Source organism: Limulus polyphemus, unplaced genomic scaffold, assembly GCF_000517525.1.
Source record: "Limulus polyphemus unplaced genomic scaffold, Limulus_polyphemus-2.1.2 Scaffold1509, whole genome shotgun sequence".
Classification (NCBI taxonomy): domain Eukaryota; kingdom Metazoa; phylum Arthropoda; class Merostomata; order Xiphosura; family Limulidae; genus Limulus; species Limulus polyphemus.
In genome coordinates, this window is record NW_013667119.1 from 92,778 (window position 1) to 101,645 (window position 8,868).

Here is an 8,868-nt window from a genome sequence, read left to right on the forward strand (position 1 = left end):
TTTTCTTCATTACCCACTCAAGCCGTCTCCAGCCATTATTCATCACCAGTATCTCTTTCTTGGTGTTTTTTTTAATTAACTATTTAATCTAGGCCAATGGTTACCAGCCTGGGATCCCCGGGCCTCTGGGGGTCCGCGTAGGTAATACCATCTCATTAAACAAGTAAGTTTTTTAATACTGATGTTTTTTTAATTGCACACTCAGTTATATATGTCTTTTATTTTATAGTGAAAAGTGGGAGAACGAGTTAATTATTAGTTAATAAAAACAGTTTGTTGGGTAGGAGGAATCTTTCAAAAACATGGGGTCCGTGTGGAAAAAAATTATAATAAAAGGGGTCCTTGGTGGAGCAAAGGCTGGGAACCACTGATCTAAGCTGTATTCTACAAGCTATATAACTGTAAGGGTTTGTCTACTATGATCATACCTGAGATAGGGATTTTATCATTTGAGGATAAGTTGAGATCTATGAATATGTTTCCTCTTGAAAAAAAAAAGAATTAGAAATGATCTGAGTGAGGAGTTTAAGATAGTTATGGGAAATTAAAAGTTATGATGCATCATATTTTATCATATTCAATGGTGAGAATACTAAGACAGCTTTATTTCTCTAAACGGGTGGTTAGGTTTGGGACAGATTGCCTTTATTTGTTGTGAAATCAGTTAATTTAAGTGAATTTACAGGAAAGTTTGATAAATATTTTAATGAGAAGGACTGGCTTTGAGTTTTTTTTTTCTAGAGTTTAGTTTAATTTAGTGAATAGGACAGCCAAGGTGGACCAAAAGGTCACTTGTCATTTAATGTTATATGTTAAAAAGCTACACAATAGGAGATCTGTTCTGTGTTAACCACTAATAACAAAACCCAATTTTTGGTATTCTAAACCCTAAGACTTAATTTTCTTACTTTTCTCACAAGTGTGTACTCTCTAATGTATTTTTAGCTACAGTTTCTTAAAAAAATTGTTTTCCACAAAATTTACAACTATGGTTTCTTCTCAGTATGTATTTTACAATGTTCTTTTAAGGCACAACTTCTTGCAAAGTGTTTTCCACACACTGTACAGCTATAACTGTAAGGTTACTCCCCAGTATGTGTTATTAGATGTTGTTTTAATTCACTCTTTGATCCAAAGTGTTTTCCACAAACTGCACATCTGTAAGGTCTCTCCCCAGTATGTATTCTTTGGTGTGATTTTAAGTAATTATTTCTTCCAAAGCATTTTCCACACACTGAACAACTATAAGGTTTCTCCACACTATGTACCTTTTGATGTATTTTCAGTGTACTGCGTGTTCTGAATTGTTTTTCACAAACTGTACAATTGTAAGGTTTCTCTCCGGTGTGTGTTCTTAGATGTTGTTTTAATTCACCCTTTGATCCAAAGTGTTTTCTACAAATTCCACAACTGAATGGTTTCTCCCCAGTGTGTGTTCTTTGGTGCTGTTTTAAGTTACTACTTACTATAAAATGTTTTCCACATGTTGTACAACTGTAAGGTTTCTCCCCAGTGTGTATTCTTTGATGTTGTTTTAATTTACTATTTTCTACAAAATGTTTTCCACACACTTTACAACTGTAAGGTTTCTCACTGGTGTGTATTCTTTGATGCTTTTTTAAGGTACTTTAAGAAGTTTTACCTTAAAAGAGCATCATAAAATACATACTGGGGAGAAACCTTACAGTTGTACAGTGTGTGGAAAACATTTTGTAGGAAGTAAAGTGTTTTCCACACACTGTACAACTGTAAGGTTTCTCACCAGTGTGTGTTCTTTGGTGTTTTTTTAAAGTATCATTTGTTCTAAACCGTTTTTCACAAATTGTACAACTGTAAGGTTTCTCCCCAGTGTGTATTATTTGGTGAGATTTTAAGTAATTTCTTCTACCAAATTGTTTTCCACACACTGAACAACTGTAAGGTTTCTCCCCAGTGTGTCTTCTTTGATGTATTTTTAGATCACTGTTTGTTCCAAACTGTTTTCCACACATTGTACAACTGTAAGGTTTCTCACCAGTATGTGTTCTTTGGTGTTTTCTTAAAGTATCAATTGTTCCAAACAATTTTTCACAAACTGTACAACAGTGTAGTTTCTGCCCAGTGTGTATTCTTTGGTGTGATTTTAAGTTATTCTTTCTAACGAAGTGTTTTCCACACACTGAACAACTGTATGGTTTCTCTCCACTGTGTACTTTTTGATGGCTTTTTAAGTTACCTTTTATTCGAAATTGTTTTTCACAAACTTTACAACTGTAAGGTTTCTCCCCAGGATCTCTTCTTTCATGTTGTTCTAAGGAAGTATTTCTCTCAAAGTGTTTTTCATAAACTGCACAATGATATTGTTTCTCTCCAAACTGTATCCTTCTTTGTTGTGTTAGGGTATCCACTGTTCCAAATTCTTTTCCAGTGATTACACAACTGTATACTTTACCATTACATTTAGGTATATTAAATACTTTTTGGTTATTTCCATTTAAAGTTGTTTCTCCACATATACCACAGTTTGGTTTGGGGGATTTTATAGCTTCAGGAAAGTGATCTTCATGTTTTATAACATGATTACCAGGACACATGTTCACACTGGTCTTCATATCTAAAATAGACATAAATAATGCTACACCACAGTTAATAATAAATCTGATGAACTTCTAAATATATTTAGTGTTCTAATATGATCAATACAAATACCAATATGAAAATATTAAAGCTAAAACTAATTATGATGCAGTTTTCATAGTTTAACACTTCAAAAAGATCTTTCTACCTGAAAACGAACTGTAGGTAAATTCCATGTTCAACAGACTTTTTGTATACAAAATCTAAAATCACCTGTGGAAATATGATAGTACAATGTCACAACAACCAATGCAGTTACAGCTAGTATCTTTCTGGATTATATTTTAGAGATATTTTCAAATTTTAATTGGTTGTTAACCACCATATGTTCAAATGATTTGTCTGCTTAAGAATGTTAATTAACATTAATACTTTATACATTTTGTTCAAAAGTTCTTTATGCAAGTTATAAATAAACGTTTAAAAATCCCAAGATTTACACAAAACTAAAATGTTTATCAATATATTATTTATTATTTTATCAAGTTCAGGTATCATCCCTCTGATTAAAAGTCTGTTTGATTATTGTCTTCAGCATTTTAAATTAAAAGATTGAAGATTTGCTATTATTCAAGTCTTTGCTTCTACACTATAGAAATAAATGATAACAATACATTCTCTGTACATATTTAAACATTAATCTACTGAAACAGGTTCCAACCATTAATCAGAATGTTTATAGATGAAGAATAAGGATAAACACTAGTCAGTTAGAAAGTTTTTCTGTTTCATGTACAAACAATTACTGTTCTCCTTATTCATTTTCAGACAAGCATAATCTTAAAATTGTTTTTAAATGTTTTGTTGTCATTTTACAGCTTTCAAAAAGTTCCCAAATTGAAGTAAAAAAGAAAAAGAAGCACCAAACTTAGATCTATACACTTCAAATTAAACCAGTCTCATATGATTCAATAACTTTTAAAATATACTAAGAATTTAACTAATTCTTTTTAACCCAGTGTCAATGCACTTAAGAGTTTTAGATGTTTGTACTCACCAGATGTAGTTTCTAACACCGATTCAATTTCTTCCTGAAATTCTATTTTTGTTTTCACATCCATGTCATTATAGTTTAAATTATTCAGATCATCATCATTGCTGTCACTGAACTTTGAAATAATATCACCTTCTAACAGATCATCAGGATGCTCTGTTTTCTCTTGGACAAATATGTTCTAAAATCAAACAATATATTTAAAAAGTTAATAAAAATAACAGACAGTGTTACCATTACACATAGTATCCATATTTACTAGTTTAAAACATGATAACATAATTAATAAACCTAATGCTTCAAATTTAGTTATGTATGTAAACAATACTAAAATATTTTTATTACCAGTTAGAGCTTTCACAGTAAGTGAGATTTGTTTTTAAAACAGGTATGACGTGTGATCATTCTCAAGTACTCAAGTTTTAATGGTAAAGAATGTTTTAGTATTTAAATCAACATTCAAAAATATAACAAAATAGATTGTTACATTTGGTTCTGTCAGTTTAGATCTAAATGTTAAGTGGCTAATTGGTTTGGTATTTTTATTATTTTTTTCCTCTCTTTATGATGTTTTTTTTGCCATTTTCTTCAGGATGTCTGAAAAGCTCAGCACACAAAAAAGTTGTCCTGAAATGTATCAAGAACATGGAGAATGTACAAGATTAGTGATTAAAGTGTAAATTAAAATCAACAGTGTAAGATCAATACACTAGAGCCTCTAAGTAGACCAGAGAGAGGTTAAAATTAGAGGCACATAAAACCATTGAGTAGTGTAAGTAACTGCAGATGAATGTGTGTGATGTAATTCACATATTATTCTATAATATCTCTTGTCAGTATTGAAAGGAAGCAAGAGAAGATGTGACATGCCTGATCTGATGGGAGATTATGTTACAAAGCATCTGTTCAGACTTAATCACATATGGATCCCTAGTTAAAGTTACCACTTGTCCAGAAATTCTTGGAGCCAAGCCCCACAGACCCTGAAGGTATACAATAATCACTGAGGCCGCTGGGGATCCAACCAACCAGTGGAATTCTTGTATATACACAGAATTTATTCTAGGTACCAATGTACCGAGGAGTTTATGTCAGGGGTTGGGACTCAATAGGGGGTGGAACTATGACCCCCTGTAGAAGCCAATAAAATTCTAGACTCCAACGACAACAGAGATGAATGTAGAAGCTGACAACTAAACCAATATGCATGCTAACAAGGGATTATGCTTATCATCAGTGAATTTGATGATCCTGAGTCTTCCAACAAAATGAAGTGAAAGGAAAACAAAATGTTAGATTTCAGAGTTAGAAGCCTGTAGACTTACCCTATCCCATCAGGGCACATTGATTTTTTTCAGGTTAACTACAAACTCTACCTTAGTACCCAAATATTCAAGGAGCAGAAGTATTATTTGAGAGTCTGAAAATGCTTCCACTTGGCAGTAGTAGGCTAAATCATGAAGTTCCGACAACATGTCTGACAGGACATAACTGTCCCTTCACGAGAAGAACTGAGAAGAAAACCTTCCAGAATGAACCACAATATCTGTGGATGGAGAGAAAAACTAAAAATTTGCTCCAAGACCTTTCAGTCATCAAGTAAGGAGCAGGCTCAAAAGCAACTAGGAAAAAGCTCAAAACATCATCCTCATGAAGAACCAACAGAAGAAAACGAATCAAAGGCAGCTTATCCAACAGTGGCCTCCTTTTTGCTTCTTATTTATAGGTCATTTAAAGACTGTTGATTACCATTGATTGGAACAACACTTTTGTGAGGTAAGTTTGTTTTGTTAGAGCAAAGCACTGTTGGGCCATCCACTGCATCCACCCTAGGAAACTGAACCCTAGATACCAGTGTTACGAGTCCGCAAACTCACAACTATCCCACAGAGAGACTGAAAAGCCACCAGAATGAAAGAAGGTGCAGGAAAAAAATCTAAATTCTCTCTCTTCAAAATATCAAAGATCACCCTCAATTTCAGCCTCAGAGCCATTCAGAGGACCACCACAGATCTGAATATATATCTCCGTCTCACTAAGAATAAAATCATTGATAGTCTCAACCAAGAGTGACCCCCCCCTCCCCAAATTGTTGTTCAATGCTAGATATCAGGGGTGGGATAGGAGAGATCTTACGTGCCTCTATGCCAGAAATAATAATCCGTGAATTGATACTGTAAATCGGCTTGACAATCAAAACAATTTTTTATTATAATTTATTATTACGCAACTTAACTAGATAACATGGATAATGTTTATAGTATCTCTGAACAATCGTAATACTGGGAAACCAGTTAGTGGCGCTTTGTAGGAAAAAGTGATAACATTATCTGAATGATTTGCTTATATACAGCCTCAGGATAGAGGGTGCATTGACATAGGTGGAGAGAGTCACAAGATAAATATCGCTAAGAGCAGTTGAGTGGGGTATAAAAGACTGGAGCAAGTGAGAAGAAATCACACCAATGCTTAGATGGGCAAAGTAAGAAACCTGGCAGTTGAGTAATAGCTATAAATGGGATAGGAGGTAAGTATGTTTTGGAAGGAATATTGCCCATGTAGGTTGTATCACCCTCCTAATTTTGGATGGATACAGCATTATGATGATTATGTCACAGGTCAGTGCAATATATATGTGTAAAGATGGGAGTTTGTTCATGTGTGAGAGGTTAACTCATAGTGGTGCAGAGAGGTAAGTAACATTTCTGAAATTATATCTAATTGATAAATGGTTCTTAAGCTTAGCCTTTATAAGAAATAAAATGTGACTTTAAAAAATAATATAAGCCTAGTTTTCCAATAAGTACAAAATAACAAATAAAGAATTTTAGGCTACCCATTGTGCACCTCCAACTTTCTGTGCTTCAAAGATAATCAATAAAGATTTCACTTTAAATAGAATAAATATGCACATTAATAGTGGTACTGGCTAATGGATTCATCAATGAAACAATTAACTGATTACATGTGATTAACTAATCAGCACACATTTTCTACAATTAACACTGGCAAAAAACAACAACATAGTATTAATTTTTCTCCTTCTATTCCCATTTTTACTGGAATTTTCCATATCCCCTTGATTTATATGACTACATACCATCACACAGTCACCATTATGGTTGTTTTTCAACTATGCAATAATCCCACAATGACCTTCTGTAAATCAAATAAACCAATAATTAAATAATGAAAACATGTTTTGCTATCACTGATAATAGTAACAATGTTTTTATTTAAAAAAGTGTCATGATTGAAGTTGGAAACAATTAGGTGGCCAGTTTATTTAAGTTTTTGGAACAGACAAAACATAAATACGAAAGCTATAATTTTTCTATATTGAAAACATATTTCTGATAGGAGAAACCAGATCTCCTCGCCAAGAACTGGACAAAAGCCAGTTGTGAAGACGGAGGATGTGAACAGCAGGGTGTAGAACCAGCGACTGAGGCAGACATAGGAGGTTGGAAAATAAGGGAAATGGGACAGGAGGAATAATTGAAGTTGGTGCAAATGAAGGAGCCACAGTTGAGCCAGCCAGTAGGGAGTGATCAGAAGGACCCGACATGGAGTAAGATGGATTAGGGAAAACACCTGATGAAGTAATCAGATGGAAGGATAAACATATAGGAATTTGTGTGACCACTCTTGGCTTAGGGCATCGATAGCCGAAGCCCAAGGATAAGGTACTGGGTACCAAAAGAGGGATAAATTGTGATTCAGAGTGATAGCCAAAGCCTGAGGATAAGGTACTGGGTACCAAAAGAGGGGTAAATTGTGATTCAGGGTAGTAGCAAATGCATCGATTTTGAGGAAAACCCCACTGATGGCAAAACCACTGGAAAACTTGAGGATGGAGGGACCACTCTGTCAAATAAATCTTGTCAGGGTGGGAAAGATGATTCGTTATAAGATTGAAAGCACTGGGAACATGACACACAATTAAATGAATGTGGTGAGTGTGGGCCTAGTAAAAAAAAGAGAGAGATCTCAACCAGGTGAATAATCACCAGACAATGGCAGGTGAGAGGATCAAAGTGATCCAAAGCCTGACAGATGGTTAGAAGCTCTAGGACATTGATATGAAATGACTATTTGTCTACTGACCAATGTCCTGAAGTCTCCTGGTGATTAACCCATGCATCCCAGCCCTGAAGAGATACATCTGTAAAGAGGTGTAAATCCGAACGTGTAGGAGGAAGCAGGACTCCTGCCAACATGAGAGCCTTGTCCAACCACCAAATCAGATCGTCTGTGAGGGAAAAAGAAAGGGTAATAGGAGCATCCAAGGGATCCCGAGCAAGGTTCCATTGATTGTGCAAAGTCCACTGGAAGGAACGTATGTGCGCATGACCTAGGGAAACCAGAGAAGTCATTGAAGACCACATCCCCAAAACCTCATGTGCAGAAATTGAGGGAGCAGACAGGATATGACAAACTGACAATTCCATGGAAAGTAGTCAGAGAGAAGAAGGCTGGGTCCGACTGAGGTGAGTGTTGAAAAAGACACCCAAATGGACAAGGTACTGGGTAGAACGTAAGTAAGGCTTCTCCAATTTGAACAACCAGCCCACCCAAGCAACCACTTGAAGGAACTGACAAGTATGACTGGCTGACTCCCATTTGGAATGTGCTAGAAGAAACCAGTCATCAATGTAATAATGGAAACATAGCCCCAGGGCATAAAGATGAAAGGCAAAAGCCCTCTCTACCCAACAGTAAACTTAAGGTAGCAAAGTGAGCCCAAAGGGTAGGGCATGAAACTGGTACACCATCCTGTGATGGACGAACCAAAGATATGGACAAGACCGTGCTGCTATAGGAATATACAAGTAAGCATTGGTGACTCCATCTTGGTCATCCATAAACCCTGAAAAAATGCCCACTGGAGGGTGAAATAGGACTCCATGATGAAATGGGTGAGGTGAACAAAGTGACAGAGGTGGGTCATGTAATCATGTTGCAAACCTCCCTGCCTGCACAGCAATATCAGGAGAAGGAGGAAAAACAAAGAAATCCCCTTAAGAAGAATTAGACAACAAAGCAGGGGTAGATTCAAAAGCAACTGGTTGCATCTCAAAACTTCACAAACACGTGTAACTAACTGTAGAAAAAGGAGCAGAAGGTGGCTGATCAGATGAGTCCTCAGGAGAGGAAGTCTAGTGAAAGAAGGAGCAGGAAACAGAGAGTCTAAATTCACCCCAGAATATCCGTTTCAGAATAGAAAATCAAATCAGCACCTCCAGGAGAGATACCCC

At 35.6% G+C, this 8,868-nt stretch overlaps 1 protein-coding gene across 1 annotated transcript in view; it reads right to left on the minus strand.

The window, feature by feature from the left end:
- Nucleotides 1-293: 293 nt before the first annotated feature.
- LOC106463882 (zinc finger protein 501-like) overlaps nucleotides 294-8,868 on the minus strand; it is a 15,959-nt gene continuing 7,384 nt past the window's right edge. The window contains exons 4-6 of the mRNA XM_022391503.1: nucleotides 3,614-3,791; nucleotides 2,158-2,593; nucleotides 294-1,626 (exon numbers count right to left, since the gene is read on the minus strand). Of these exons, the coding sequence (XP_022247211.1) occupies nucleotides 1,083-1,626; nucleotides 2,158-2,593; nucleotides 3,614-3,791 (1,158 nt within the window). The 3' untranslated portion in view covers nucleotides 294-1,082. The remainder of the gene's footprint in view (nucleotides 1,627-2,157; nucleotides 2,594-3,613; nucleotides 3,792-8,868) is intronic.